Here is a 15,881-nt window from a genome sequence, read left to right on the forward strand (position 1 = left end):
ATGGGACAGTAAAAAACAAAACTTAAGTAGCCATTGTAGGGGACTAGCTAAATAAACAGGCACACCCTTCCCAAGTGCACTAGGAGGCTGTTAAAAACGAAGTGTGCTGCCAGGAAAGGATGGCCACAACGTTTACAGGATACTCAAATGAAGAAAGCTAGTTTCAAGAGCTGCATCTTGTATAATCACTTGGAAAAACAAAGTAAAAATTTCCAGTCCACACCTAGATATATGTACCCTGGAGAAGAAATTCTTGCAAATATTCCCAACAAAGTCCATAGAAGCACTGCTTGTAAGAATACAGAAGTAGAAATAGCTCAAATATCCACCCACAGGAGGCCGGAAATGTTTTTACATTCACACTAGGGAACATTATATAGCAGGGGAAATGAATGAGTTACAGTTACAGATGAATCTTAGAGACAGGAGGAATGAAAAGATAAATGTGGGAAGAGGAATATAACTACAATATTGTTCAGGCCTCAAGTGGGCAGCAGCCCACCTCTTAGTAGCCAGAGACAAGAGAGCTTTTGCCTATCACAGTGATTCAACTTTTAAAATACAAAAGTCAAAAACAGTTCTAGAGCCAGGTGGGGTGGCAAGAGCTTGGGTTCCCAGTGACTCTGGAGTCTGAGGCAGGGGGATTATGAATTTGAGGCCAGCCTTGGTAACTTGGCAAAACCCTGTCTTTCAAATAGGAAGGGCTAGGGCTGGAGATGTGGCTCAATCGGTAGCGTGCTCGCCTGGCATGCGTGCGGCCCAGGTTCGATCCTCAGCACCACATACAAACAAAGATGTTGTGTCCCCCGAAAACTAAAAAATAAATACTAAAATTCTCTCTCTCTCTCTCTCTCTCTCTCTCGCTCTCTCTCTCTCTCTCTCTCTCTCTCTCGCTCTCTCTAAAAAAAAAAAAGTGTGTTGTGTATGTATACACACATTTAAAAAAAAAGAAAAAAAAATAGGAAGGGCTAAGTTTGGGACATAGCTCAGTTGGTAGAGTGCTTGCCTCACATGCACAAAGCCCTGGGTTCAATCCCCGGCATCACCAAAACAAAACAAAAAAGAAGAAGAAGAAGAAGTGCTATAGCTGGGTGCAGTGATGAACACCTGTAATCCCAGCAGCTCTGGAGCCTGAGGCAGGAGGATCAAGAATTCAGTCAGTCTCAGCAATTTATCAAGGCCCTAAGCAACTCAGTGAGACCTTATCTCTAAATTAAATACAAAAAGGTTGGGGATATGACTCTGATTTAGTGTCCCTGACTTCAATCTCCAGTATTTAAAAAAAAAAAAAAAAAAAAGGAAGAGATGGTGATGTAAGTTCAGTGGTAGAACGCACAAGTTCAGTCCCAGTACAAAAAAAGAAAAAAGAAAAGAAAAGCAGAGGATTGAGCCCAGAACCTCTCTACCATTGAGCTACAACCCCAGCCTGCTGAGACAGGATCTAAGTTGCCCAGGTTGACCTTGACCTTGAACTTGTGATCCTCTTGCCTCAGCTTCCAGAGTTGCTGTGATTTCAGTCCTGCACCACATTCCCTGCTAAAACTGTATCTTTTTTTCTTTTTTTTTTTTTTGTGTGTGTGTGCTGAGGATTGAACCTATAAAACTGTATATTTCTAAAACTGAACTACATATATAGGATTTTTTTCCCTTTTCTTTCCTTCCTGTTTTCAGATAATAATAATAATAATAATAATAATAATAATAATAATAATAAATGACCCATATACGATGTTTGGGAAGGGTCCACACAGTCTACAGAGTGGAGGTGTGTCCAGAGGGGAATATGCTACCTTCACTTTAGCTTCATAAACGTCTAGGTTGTTTGCACTGGTAAGTTTATGACATCTTGTTTTAAATTAAAAGTCAGTTGGAGCTGGAGGGGGGAATATTCAGCCTCCAAGCTGTAAAAGCACCGCCTTGGAAGCGACTTGGGAGGCTCAGGAATTGGGTGGTCTGACCCACCAGGGAGCTTCCTGCTCCCCTGGTGCCCACCTCCTTGCTCCCTGAGCCACAGTCCCTTCCCCACCCGTCCCTCTCAGGCTGCATGACTCCACCCTGCCAGCCAGAACGGAAGCCACAAAGCAGGGCCGGGCAGCCAGGCGAGAGAAGCCTGGTGAATTTGCTGGGTTTCCTAGCCCAGGGCCACTCCGCAGGTCAACGGCTGGACCACAGGTGGAAGCCTGCAGTCCCCCGCCTCGTCCCTAACCCAGGCTGGGACCCTTGGAATAGAAGGGGTGCTTCAGCTCAGCCCTAGAACGAAATTCGGACCTGGAGCTCCCCCATGAGGCCTGCTGTGCCCTGGGCCCAGGGTTATTTCAGGAGGCTGTGCTTCAGGGCCGGCTTCCTTCCTTGGCCCCCACAAGAACCACCACCTCAATAAGGATAAAGAGGATGGGAAAAGGAGCCCTCCTGCTGGTTGGCTGCCCACTCTGCCAAGCCCTGTGCAAACACACCTCACGAAATCCCTAAATAAACTATGACATGGGCACTGTGTTCCTTCCACTCTCCAGAGAGAAGAGGCTCGAGATCCTGCTGGGCTTCATCTAGTCCTGTCTAATACCGCAGAGTGTTCTGCACCCAAGCCCGAGAGACCCGGGACCCCCACACCAGGGCTCCTAGATGGGTGTCTTGAACAGTCCTGGGGTCCTCCCTGACCTGCCCAGAGCAGCTCCTCTCTCCAGTTCCTACCCTATTCTCTGAAGGAGCTGGCCTTGGGAGCAACCCTTCCTGCCCCAGAAATGGGGGAGGGGGTCCTAACACATCCACTTCCTGCCTCTTAGCAAAGTTTTGGTTTTCTTTTTGCAGTGCTGGGGGCGGAGCCAGGGCCTTGTGCATGCTAGACATGTGCTCGGGCCCCTCTTAACGAACTGTGCCCTTGAGATTTTTCCCTTCCATGATATTCTGGAAAGAGTCCTAAGAAATCTCCTCACTTGCCACCCCAGTTTCCAGTTTCCAAAAACCAAAACTAAGATCCAGAGAGCATACAGGACTTTTTCAAGATTCCCCAGCAGGACCTGCACAGAGGTCTTCAGGAGCCAGGACTGGGGACTCCCTTGGCAGAGGAGCCCACAGGAGGGGCCCCTGGACATGAGGTCTGAGAGAACAGTTGGCAGGTGGGCACCTGGACCCAGGGCTGCACCGTAAGCAAGTGCTCCCAAAACCTGGCACAGTGGTCTGGGACGGGGAAGTACCTGGTTCTTCCCAGACATGGCCTGCTGTGGTCAGATAGGCCCAGAAGACCCTGGACACCAGTGCCCACTGGTACGCAGAAGGCCTGGTCTCTCTCACACACCTGGGCAGACAAGCTAGAGCTCCCGGCCTGGCCCCAGGCCTCTCAGGAGGCCTCAGGCTGCGAGGCTCTCCAGGCTCAAGACCAGGTTCAGGTGCAAGTCGACAGGTCCCAAGTCTGCTGAGGGGCAAAGGATCTAAGGTGTGGACAGAAACAGAGGTCCAAAATAGGGACTCGTGCCTAGGTGTCCCCCTACTCCTTAGGGATGTGGGGCGGCTCCTGCCCCCACCCTCGCCACTTACCTTCCAGCAGCCACAGGGTCTGCAGTGATGAAGGAAGGGGCTCCTCAGTTTCATTTTCAGAGAGCCTTCGGCAGACCCCAGACAGAGGCCAGACCTGTCAGGGCCCATCTTCACATGCCCGGAGGAAGTGGTTCTCGCTCTCTCCTACCAGAGTACCACCCCAGGAAGACACTATTTGAACCAACCCCACAGTAAACACCCCACCCAGGGGAAGGGCCAGGACACAGGAGCCTGTGTGCTCTAGGTCAGCATATCCTGGGAGCACGGAGGTGGAAAAGGAGGCAGTCACCCAGAGAGTGAGAGAACACTGAGTTCCAGTCCCATCAGAACCAGCGGCAGCCTGGGCCTTAGGCACAAAGGATGAGGCCATGAGCAGGGAGACCACTCATGGGGTAGAGATGCTGCTGTCCCTCTGTCACCACCAAGGCAGGTTAAAGCCAGCTGAGGGAGGACAACCCCATTTAAATGACATGCACGATGGTGCATGCCTGTAATCCCAGTGACTCAGGAGGCTGAGGCAGGAGGATCACAAGTTTGAGGCCAGCCTTAGCAACTCAGCAAGACCCTGTCTGAAAATTAAAAAAAAAAAAAAATTTACTAAAAAGGACTAGGAATATGGCTCAGTGAGTGGTAAAGTGCCCTGGGTTCAATCACCAGTACCAAAACAAGAGTCCTACATATCAAGTACTATGTTCTAAGCCCCAGGGGCTGGGGTAGGAGTACAGCTCAATGGGAAAGTGCTTGCCTAACATGCACAAGGCCCTGGGTTCAGTCCTCCGGCCCCCAAACAAACAACCCACAAACAATAAGCCCCAGGGGCAGTTCAGTGTCTGAGCTGTACAATCTGGTGAGATTAGGTATTTTAATACCTTTTATAGATGATGAAACGGCCCCAGCAGGAAATGGAGGGAGAATGAGGCCCCTCTGGGCCTGGAAATCCCCACAGCCCCACCTCCCACCCTCACCTCTGCCCTGCACCTGCTTGGGGACCTTCACCTTCCAGGCCAGGGGATATGGTTATGTTACCAGCCTGTTCCCAGCTCAGGGCCCCCTTCCTCTTCCCACCCATGTGAAGCCTTCTGGGCTTGCCTGGCACTGGGGGTGTGGGGGAGAGGGTGTCAAGGTTGTGGGGCCAGAGCCAGGCCTCCAGCGTCTCCCAAGAAGGCAGGGGTGGGGGGAGATGCATGGGGTCACCTTCAGCTCTTGGCATGACTGGGGGTATCATTTGTGGGTTCCAGTGCAAAATGACGATATAAGGCCCCCTGGGTAAAAAATTACCAAGAATTTCAAGTTGGCAACAGGGATTAAGCTAGGCTAAGTATGGGCTCTGGGTGACTATGCGGGTCCCATCTAAGAGGGGCCTGATCCCTGGATCTGAGAGCTAACCCCAGGGCTCCATCCTTTAGTTTGCTGGTCTCCCTATGATATAAGGGGCAGGCCAAGCCCTTGGGGGCTCCTCCCAGGCCTGACTGCATCTTGGCCCAGCCATCCCCTGGCTGTCTGGCTTCAGCCAAGTGGCGGCCTCATCTGTGAAGCAGGTAAAACCCAGCCACCTCCAGGAGTGGCTTCAGACCCCCGGGTGGGTCTGCTGTTCCCACTTCACAGCTTCAGAAAATGAAGCTCAAGGGCAGAAAGGCCCCAGCCTCAGGCCAGGCCCAGCCTCACTTCTGGGCAGCTCCCCACTGCTGCCTGCTTTTCTGTTCCACAAAGGGACAAGACTAGACTTAATAGGAATTTAAGCGGCAAAATCACTGAAATTTGACCCATGGGCCAGGAAGGCAACACAGGGTGGAGGCGCTTCCTTCCCATCTCGGGTCCTCTCTGGCCCTGGCTGTGCCCCTGCAGAGCAGGGGTCCCAAAGAGGCCTCTGACTTGGAGCCAGATTCCCGGGCCAATATAGTCATGGGGCCAGACACTGAGGAGACCTGGCCGGTGGGACAGGGGCAGGATGGCACTGCTAGCAGACACACACAGGCGGCCCAGATAGCTGCGAGCCTACGAGGGCCACGGACAGCAGCAGCCCCCAAGGGCACAGCTTAGGGGATTTCATCAGGGAGAGAAGCCCCAGACCCCACCCCAGACACATCAGCACAAGAGACAGGGTCCAGAAAACACGTTTACCCGTACGCTCCAGAGAGGCCCTGGCAAGCACTGCCCAAAGGCCCCTGCACCAAGAAACCCCAGGCTGCTGGCTGCCTCAATAGGGCCACCAGCCCAAGAATGTGGCACCACAGGCAGCTGGGGTGGGTAAAGGAAGGACCAGGACTGGCATAAGGTCATGATGCTGGTGAGTGAGGGGGCCACTGGCCCCAGGGCAAAGGACACTTGAGAGACCTGGTGGTGGGATGAACCCCAAAATGAAGACGTGGATTCCTCAGGAATGGGGGTGGGAGAGAAAGCTCCTCCCCTTCCCCCTCAAGTTATGAGACAAGAGATGGCTCCAAGTATCCCCAGGCCGGGGTAGGAAGGATCCCTAGGTGCTCTGGTATGTGGCAGGAGGCAAGAGTCACAAATCACATGTTCTTGATGGAGTGTGGTGGCCTGGGATGGGACGCAGGCCTTCGGAGGCAGGACAGCCAGCCAGCCGGCACCGGGGACTACTGGGGCTGCCAGGACGGGTGGGCAAACACAATGGGCCTCTTCTTGGCCCAGCGAGAGAACACGGCCTTCTCGGTGATGAAGCGGTGGGCACTCCGGGGCGCCTGCTCGTGCGCCAGGTACATCTGACACTCGTCCAGCCGGCCCTTCTCGAAGTAGTGGTAAGGCACCGAGGGGTGGCTCTTCTCCCTGTGGGGTGGGGAAGGAGGCCCGTGTGGGACAGGCATGGGGCACCAGAACTGCCTGCCTCCCGTGACCACTCCTCCCTAGGTGTTGTGCGCCCACGGAGACCCATGCCTGGTTCCCAGGGGAGCCCACCCCAGATAGGGGAGGAGCAGGGCAGCTCATGGAACCCAAAGGCCAGGATTCAAAGCCCCAGGATGCCTCTCACAAGCTGAGCGACTCTGGATCACAAATACACCTTGTGAATCTCAACAGCCCATCTGCAAAATGGAGATGGTGACACCCATCTTCCAGGACAAGGGTGCCAATCGAAGGATAAAGTCAGCAAAGCGCTCTGCTGGTGCTGGGCTCACAGGGAGGGCCAGAGGCGCAGTGCGGCCAGCCCCGCACACCCACCTACCCAGGGGCACCGTGCAGGCCAGCAGTCGGGCCAGGGCCTTGGCAGGGGCACTTGGACTTCTGTCGTTCCCTCCTCATGCTCAACAAAAGAATCCCAAAGAGAACAGAGGGAGAATACCCTTCCTGAGCTCATCAGTGATGGTAACATTGAAATAGAGTAATGTAACAGTGCTATCCAACACTACTATAATCTGCATCAGAACTTAATATTATGATGTTGAAACTATCAAGAGTAGAAACTTGCCTGTGACATATGGCTGATACACATTATATAACATATATACACATATTATACTGATTGTGGTGGGGCTGGGGTTTGAACCCAGGGTATCACCCATGCTCAGCAAGGGTTCCACCTCTATTTTCTCAATTTTATACCTGAATAGGTGGAAGCTCTGGGAGAGGCGGAACAGCCCGAGGCTACACTGGCAGCTGGGATCAGTGTCCACCCTGTCCAGAGGCTGCCCTGTGGCCCGAGGCCCTGGGGTGTCTGTGCCTTGGACACCCATTATGAAGCCCCCACAGCTCCTAGGCCTTCTACAGGGGCCCAGAGTCCTCCCTGCTCCCTTCCCACCCAGGCCAGCTGCTCTGACCTGCAGTAGCTGTCGCTGACCATCCCGTAGACCACGATCTCCTCACACAGCTCCAGGGCCAGGATCATGGTGAACCAGCCGGTGCTGAGAAAGGAGCCAGACTGCCTCCTAGGGAGGCGGGAGCACTGTCAGCTGACACCCATACACTCAGAGCGGCAGCACTGTTACCCTCCCGGCCAAGGGCCACGCACCTCTACCTCTAGAGAGGCCCAGGAAAGGGCAGAGCCAGTCTGAGGCCAGCAGTGGGCAGGGGACAAGGCTGAACAAACCCAGGTCTGTGCAACCTCACCACCCAACTTGGGCCTGAGCGAACCCAGGATGATGGTCCTCTCATCTAGAGGATCAGGCTGGGGAGACAGCAGGGGGCAGCAGAGCATGGTGGGTAAAAGTGGAGGAGAAACAGTCCGTACAGACTTATGCTGCCCCTGAGGCAAATGAGAGAAATGAGAGCTGAGGACAGGTAGCAGCAAGGACTGAATTCACTGGGGGGGTGGGGGTGGGGGGAGGAGACCAGCAAGGGGCCACTGCAAAGGCAGGAAAGGATGGTGGCCTGGGTCAAGGTCATACCCAAGGGCGTGGGAGGAGATTAAAGAGCCAAATATAGTGGCAGGGGGGCAGTATGAGGTGACTCAGAGGCAAAGCCCAAGTTTCTAGCTGAACCACTGGAGGCTGGCAGCTCCATTTCCTAAGCTGAGTCACAAGGGCTCTTCTGGGTGATGGACAAAATGAGATTTTGGATGCGGAGTGCTTAGCCAGGTGCATGAAGATGGCTTATATTACCGTAATTGGTACATTTATTATCTGGAAGGAAGCTCAGAGACCAACTGATACCTCAGAACATCCCCTCCAGAGGGCAGCAGCACCCGCTAACATCTCTCCAGCCAAAGTCTCCATCAAATGTCCCCAAGCTCCAGTGCCTCTCACTACCACTGGCTTCTCGATCTGGATGAACATTTGATGACTGACAGCTCCTGCACCTCCAGCCCCCCATCACAGGGCAGGACTAGACTGCCCCCATCACGGCTCACCCCCGACAGGCAAGAGGACAGCAGGCCCAGGCTCACCGGTTCTTGCCGGTCTCATCTTGAAAGATCTGGTCGCAGTACGCCATCATGCGCTCAGTGAAGGTGTATATCTGCAAGCCCGGGTACATCCTGGTGAGCTGCAGCAGTGTGCGGTAGGTGCGGCCCCCCAGGGCCCGGTCCATGTGCTTGCCTTGGCCCCAGACCACATACAGAGTGTCGCGGGCCTGCTGGAAATAGTGCGAGTAGTTGCGCAACAGCAGCGGCACGCTCGTGTGCGAGATCACGCGCAGGGTGCTGCGCCGGCCCACGTCCACTTCAAAGCCCGTGGTGGGCGCCTGGTTCATGCGCAGTACACACTCGGCCCCGTCGATCTGGGCGCCCAAGCCCGAGCCGAGCATCTGGCCGGAACTGGACACCACCGCACAGCTGCGGCAAGGCTCATGGATGAGTGGCTGCAGGTGGAGGTAAAGAAAAATAGGGAGGTTCAGACACCGGGCTTCCTGCACCTGCTACTCCCCCAGCCCGAGGACTGATCTAAAGCCCTCTGGCAGGCTGGGCAAATGAAGTGACTTTCCCAGGGTCACACTGACAGCAAGTGACTGAGCTAAGATTCCACATTCAGAGTCCCAGGATCAGCCATATCTGTCTCTGTTGCTGTTCTTAATGTCCTAAAGTCCATATATCAGAAGTGCCTTATTAGGATTACAGGAGCAAATATTTATAGAGCAATAGCACAGTCTCTGTCGCACGCTGGATGTCATAAAGTGTTAAGTAAACATGAATCTCAGTTCTTCAGAATCACTCTTGGGTCCTCCTCCTCTGCCTGAGTGGACCCACATGGTATGCAGTTTATAAGTAAAAGAAGTCTTCAATGCCCACCAGCTCTGGGAATCCTGAGATTCCACCCCTTCCTGGCTGTGGGGCCTCAGGCAAGCCTCTGGCCTCAATTTCCTCATCTCTAAAATGGGGATGAAAACACCTAATTGACCCTCTTGTGAACAGGACTGGAAAATGCCTGGAGGAAACAAGCTGGGAATGCGGATGAAGGAAGAAGTAAGGACAGTTGCCTGGAGTGGGAGTGGGGAGTGGGAGTGGGGACGGATGCCGCAGGGTGAAAATATTTTGTAATGTGTAAATCCCTGCCCCAAACTCATGGAGGGTATTATATGTTTGTATGTGAAAGCCAATGATCCTCTGTCAAACTTCTGGAAATCAAGGTGGGGGTATAGCTCAGTGGTAAAAGACCTGCCAGGTGTGCAAGAAAAGACTTACGAAAAGCAGCCCAGAGAGGGCTACAAAAGGGCTTGTGAGGGGCTGAGGTTATGGCTTAGTGGTAGTGCGCTCACCTGGCACACGTGAGGCACTGGGTTCACCTCAGCATCACATAAAAATAAAGATACAATTAAAAAATAAATATTGTGAGAGTGAGAGAGCTGAGTATTATGGCGTCTGTCATCCCAGTGACTAGGGAGGCTGAGACAGGAGGATTGCAAATTCAAGGCCTGCCTCTGCAATTTAGAGAGGCCCTCAGCAATTTAGCAAGACTCTGTCTCAAAATAAAAAAAAATAAAGGACTGGGAATGTAGTTCAGTGTAGTACACCCCTGGTTCAATCCCAGCACCTCAAAAAAAGGAGGTGCTGGGGAGATGACAGAAAATTTCTATGTCACTATGGTTGTTACTACATTCCTTTATACATTTGTCAAAACTTATTGGATTTTACACTTTAAAACTGGTTAATTTTGTTGTATGAGGTTACATATCTCAATAAAGTTGATAAATAATTTTTTTTTAGTGATTTGCACTAGACCCGAGTCACAGCTCGGCCACAAGCCTGGAGATATTCATGGGGGTCAAGGGACAGGTCTCCCAGAAAAGGGCCTGTACTTCCCCAGTTCCTCCATGCCTTTCTGGGGGGACCTGGGTTTAAAAAGCCATATAAAGGACATGGGAACATTAATTCCAGTCAATAAAAGACACACTGTTGAATCCTGCTTGGGGAAATTTTATATTTGACGAGGTACTGATTTGAAGACCTGTAGGCCCATTTTCTGTGACACAATGATAAAGGACATGGTTTTCTTACTCTTCCCTCAGTGTGGGCTTGTCCTGACTGTCCTGATTTTAGGGCATTCTTCCTCAAAGGGTCTTTAAAATTTTTTAAACTTCTAACATATAAAAAAATGCCCTTTTCCTGGGCACAGTGGCGCACACCTGTCATCCCAGCAGCCTGGGAGGCTGAGACAGGATTGTTCAAAGCCATCCTCAGCAAAACCAAGGCACTAAGCACCTCAGTGAGACCCTGTCTTTAAATAAAATACAAAATAGGCCTGGGCATGTGGCTCAGTGGTGGAGTGCCCCTGAGTTCAATCCCTGGTAACCTGCCACCCCCACCCCCCAAACAGCCCTTTTGACATTCAAAATCTGGACTTCCCATTTCTCTTAAGAAAAACAGAGAGCTGGATGCAGTGGTGCATGCCTGTAATCCCAGCAACTCAGGAGGCTGAGGCACGAGGATCATAAATTCCCATCCAGCCTGGGAAACTTATCGAGGCCTAAAGTGATTTGGGAGACACTGTCTCAAAATAAGAAATAAGCCAGGTGTGGTGGCTCATGCCTATAATCCCAACAGCTCAGGAGGCTGAAGCAGGAGACCCTAAGCAACTTAGTGAGACCCTCTCTCTGAATAAAAAATAAAAAGGGCTGGGAATGTGGCTCAGTGGTAAGGCACCCCTGGGTTCAATCCCTAGCAGCAACCCCCAATCCCACCCCAAACACAAAGAAGGAGATGAAAGAGAGAATCTGGCTTCCCTGGGTCAAGTCCCCGTGAGGGTGTAAATGTCTGAAATGACTTTGGCCGCCATGATGGTAAATGGGACAGCATCTACCCAGCCTACCCCAGCATTTATCTCACCTGGCTACTCCTGGGGAACCCAAGACCTTGTACCTACCAATTACCTTATTTCTTCAACAACAACAAAAAATACTTGGGATTGAATCAGGGGTGCTTAACCACTGAGCCACATGGCCAGCCCTCTTTTATTTAGAGACAGAGTCTCACTGAGTTGCTTAGGGATTAGGGCCTTGCTAAATTGCTGAGGCTGGCTTTGAACTCTTGATGCTCCTACTCTCGATCCTCCTGCCTCAGCCTCCCGAACCACTGGGATTATAGGCGTGTGCCACTGTGCCCAGCATCAAATATTTTTTAAAAATGCCTTTTCTTTTCCTTTCCTTCTTTGCAGCAGCGGGCTGTATCCCGGGATCCTGCATATCCCAGGCGGTGCTCTCCTGTGGAGCCACGCCCTCAGCCCTCCTCAGATATTTACCTGGACCTGTTCTGTACACTGGGCATCATCCTGCTGGATCTCACAGCATCCCCACAAAGGTAGGAAGTGTCACCATCATCTTTTACAGGTGAGGGTGCTACTGAGACTCAGAGGGATGGGGACCTGAAACACAGCTCCAAGCCAGGGTTCCTGAGCATACCCTCCCCAACACACCAAGAGCCACCAGACACAGAACCGGGGCTTTCCGTACCACAAATCAGCACAGGATACCTTTGGGCAGGATGAGAAACCTACTGCATGGGGCCTCTGAGATCAGGGCAAGGTGTGTGAAATGCCCTGAATCTTGCCAAACAGAGCAAGCGTGGGGAGGTGGGCACCACAGGCAGGGGCCACATTGCCTTGTCACCCCTGAGCCCAGTGTCCCTGTCCCCCCAGAGAGGGAACCCTGGGGTTGGACCTATCTTTACCTGTGTCATCTCTATCCTCAGCCACCATCGGCATCAGGCTAGACACACTGCACGGGCCAAGTACATGCTTGTTGAGTGGCAAGTGTGCAGACAGATATATTGAAGGTGTGCAGACTGCACGTACCACAGCATGCAAGGCCCATGTCTGGCTCCCCTACCGGACTGCAGCACCAGCAGGCAGCCACCCTATCGGATGTGACTTTTCATCCCAGCATCCAGCTGGGAGCAGCCAGGCAATATGTGCTTACTAAAGCCCATTTCCTCTTGGAACTTGGGGCTCAGAGGGTGAAGTGGCTGACCAAGAGCACACGGTTGGTGAGCAGAAGAGCCAAGCTCAGGGTCCAGGCTGGCCTGGCACAAGCCTGGCTCTCCCTTTTCCCAGAGTTGGGGGCACCCTGGCAGCCTCAGCCAGACCTGCCCCACCACGTTGCCTGCCTGACTCACCTTCCCATCTGGCACGCTGCTATAGCCACTGAAGTGCAGGGGCCCCGGCACCGTGGGCCTGGAGCTCAGAGGTGGGAGGCGGTCCTCCAGGCAGGTCATCAGGCAGAGGGGCAGGCAGGCCCAGCAGCACAAGAGGACGTAGACAGCAGAGAAGACCAAGGAGCACAGGATGATGAGCAGAAGGCGATCCTGGGGAGACAGTGGTCATGGGGAATGGGGGGGTACTTGGGCCTCCCAGATCTAAACCCCACTTCAACAGCCCCGAGAATTCCCAGTCTCTATGAACCAGGCCTTCCTCAGAGGTGCCAGGTTCTGGGAACATGAAGCCATGGAAATAACTTTAGCATCCTATTCTTAGATAAGGAAACCAATTTGGGTTGAAGATAGAACTCAAGTTCAAGGCCACACAGCAAAGAGGCAGCAGAGTACAGGTGGGGGGCACTTCACGTTTCAACCTGATGCTTGGGTGCACTGTGCAGCCTTGGGTATGAGTCTCCATCCCTCTGGCCCAGGGTGGCCTTCATGGCTCCATGCCATCCCCACCCCCATCCGACTCAGGGGGCAACCCCCTAGCTGATGATCAGGCTGGGGATCAGTAGTCCAGGTGGCAGAGGGGGACTTCAGAGAAACACTACTCAAGAAATGCTTTCAGTACTTGGAGAGCTGCTACCCGGACATTCCACCCCTAGAAACCCAGTGCCAGAGGCTATTTGAACCAGGAAGTCCTTCCAGCCCTCTAATCTAGCCTGGTCTGGGGCCAGCCTTGTTGGCCCACTCAGTGAAAGCCCCCTTGAAGCCTTCCAGGAGCTGCTGCCTGGTGGGGGACAGGATCCTCCAACTGCCATTGTGTGCTGGCCCATCCTGGTCAACATGTGTCTCTCGGGTTCTCATTTTCCAGGCCCTATGCCACCCCTCACAAAGCAGCTGCTGGTTCTCTCTGGAAAGCAGAGTGGGAAAGCAGCCCCTGTCAGCCCCCAGGCACATCCTGCCAAAGGTCTACCCTTTCTTTTCTGCCCAAAGTCACATCAGTTTCTAAAAATAAATCTCCTCTGCGGCCAGCTGTTCAGGGGATGGGGTTTAGTCTGTGAGGGTTCAGGCTCTGCCGAGCACCTGGTCCCCTGTTCACAAGGGACCAAAGACCCAGAGACCTTGACTCACTCAGTTTGGCCACTGACCTTAACATCCCCATCACTCAGGTCTCTCCCCACAACCAGGTACCCTCATTAAAGAGAGGGCAGCAAAAAAAAATAAAAAATTAAAAAATTAAATAAATAAATAAAAAAGAGAGGGCAGCAGACCTGAACTTTCCCACACTAGCTCACTCGGGGGTGGACCCCATGTGGGTGACCATGTAGTACTATTACCTCCATTTTATGGACGAGGAGAGCAAGATACTGAAACCAAAAAGGGGATATCATTTGCCTGGATCACACCATCTCCAAGAGCAGAGCTGGGCTCTGAGGCCAGTCATCCTTCTCCTCTGCTCGGGAACAGTGTGGTCAGAGTCACCACCAGGGTCTGGGGTGTGGCTTAGTGGTGGAGGCTTAGTCCTTGGTGTGCCCAAGACCCTGGTCCAATCCTGAGCACCTTCTCCAAAAGTGACCATCATTCTTGGCATGGGAAAGCTGCTGAGGCTACTCTGTGGCAAGGTACCTCAAGTCCCCAGGAGCCCTTCCAAGCCACTTACCCGAGCCTTCATACTGTCACTGGCTGTCAGCAGTCGGGAGGCTGCTGTCTCCAGGGCTTGGGCTGGAAAGGGGTGTGAGCCCGGCACCTGCCAAGACCCAGAAACTCAGAACAGGGAAGGGATAGTGGGCAGGGTCCCGAGAAACCGAGGCAGAAGAGGGTCCAGGCCGGGGTCAAGGCAAATGGAGTTGAGGTATCAAATGCCTTAAAGTCTCAAAAATGGGACCTCAGCGTCCCACCCTAAAGGAGCTAGAATCCGAGACCTTCGAGAGTCCTCCCACCAAGCCAATCCCCAGTGTGCAGATGAGGAAGGAGAGGCAGCGAGGAGATGCTCCCGACTCAAGGTCACCCATCAGGTCCGAGGCACATGGAGTCAGGAGCTGGAATTCCTGCCCATCCATCCTACCTCCCTACCCGGGGACGATGGAGAGGCCTGGGACCCGCACGACTGGGACTTCCACCCCTCAAGATTCCCCGCCCCCTCCCCCGGCCGAGCGCTAACCGGGCGGGCAGTTTAGGGCGCTCCGGAGGCTCCCGGTTCGGTGCTCGCAGATCCATGTCCCGCGGGCCGGGCGGGCCGGGCTGGAAGCCGGGGCCCCAGGCGGAGGCGGCGCCGCGGCCGCAGCTCCTGGAGGCTGGGAGCCCAACCAGCGCGGCCGGGGCGGAGGCGGGGCCTGCGGGGACGGGGCGGAGACTGCGCGCCCGGGGCGGGGTCTAAGAGCGCGCCCGGCGCGACCTGGGGCGGGGCCAGCGGCGCGGGCGGGGTGTGCGTGGCCGCCCACACGGCCTCCGGGTGAGGGCGGGGCGCCCGCATCGCGGCTTTTATCTGGATTCCTGCTTCTGCCCCTTTCGTCCTCCCGCATTCTCTCCGGTCCCTTGCCCGGGCGCTGGACAGAGGAACGAGACCCGGAGGGTGTCGGAGCCCGGTGCGGTGGCGGCCTGGCGGCCTGGCGGTTCAGACTTGAGTTTCCGCCGCTGCGGGTGGGGGCCAAGGAAATTAATCAGGGCCTTGGTCAGGGAGCCTGCCTTTCAAGTTGGTCATGTTGCCAGTAAAATGTAAGAAGCTCAGTTAAATTGGACTTTAGTTAAACAACGAAGAAGCGAATTTTTTAAAATATAATTGATCGTGACCCGGTGACCCTCACCTGAGCCTGTGTAAAGTAGAAATGTGAGACCGAATGAGCCAGGATTGGATCTGCGGGAGGCTTCCCTCCAGAGCAGGTCTCCAGAGAGACACCTCCCAGAGCTCTTTTCCCTAGTGCCTGTGAGTCCCATTAATTCAGTCTCATCTGAACCGTGTCCCATTTGAAGGCTCAGATGGCATCCCATAAGGATCTCAAATGCAGATGACTTCAGGGGCTCGACTGAAGGGGCAGGTATGGGGCCAAGGGGGCGGGGTAGGCCTCCTGCAAAGTGGAACACACAGGTCCCAAGATCTTTTTTTCTTAAAAGTTGCATTTGGGCAAAATGGATAGAGTGCTTACCTAGCATGCACAGGGCCCTGGGCTCCATCCCCGCAGGCAGAAAACAAACAACAATAAAAAAAACCATCCCACCTAACAATAAAAAAACCATCTCACCTAACCATCCCAGCCAAGCCCACCTACCTGCTTTGGGGCACTAGCCTGGGAACCAGCCTAGTTTCCTCTCTGGACCCCATTTTAGAGTC

General features: G+C 53.6%; 1 protein-coding gene across 1 annotated transcript; it reads right to left on the reverse strand.

The window, feature by feature from the left end:
* Positions 1-5,634: 5,634 nt before the first annotated feature.
* On the reverse strand, positions 5,635-14,904 carry St6galnac4 (ST6 N-acetylgalactosaminide alpha-2,6-sialyltransferase 4). The gene is made up of 6 exons (XM_005321007.4): positions 14,715-14,904; positions 14,214-14,300; positions 12,527-12,715; positions 8,369-8,781; positions 7,305-7,412; positions 5,635-6,318 (listed from the first exon to the last, which is right to left on the reverse strand). Exons 2-6 carry the CDS (start codon positions 14,223-14,225, stop codon positions 6,129-6,131), a joined length of 912 nt encoding a protein of 303 aa, XP_005321064.2. The 5' UTR covers positions 14,226-14,300; positions 14,715-14,904; the 3' UTR covers positions 5,635-6,128.
* Positions 14,905-15,881: the final 977 nt, after the last annotated feature.

The sequence above is a fragment of the Ictidomys tridecemlineatus genome, chromosome 4 (genome assembly GCF_052094955.1).
Source record: "Ictidomys tridecemlineatus isolate mIctTri1 chromosome 4, mIctTri1.hap1, whole genome shotgun sequence".
NCBI classification, from domain to species: domain Eukaryota; kingdom Metazoa; phylum Chordata; class Mammalia; order Rodentia; family Sciuridae; genus Ictidomys; species Ictidomys tridecemlineatus.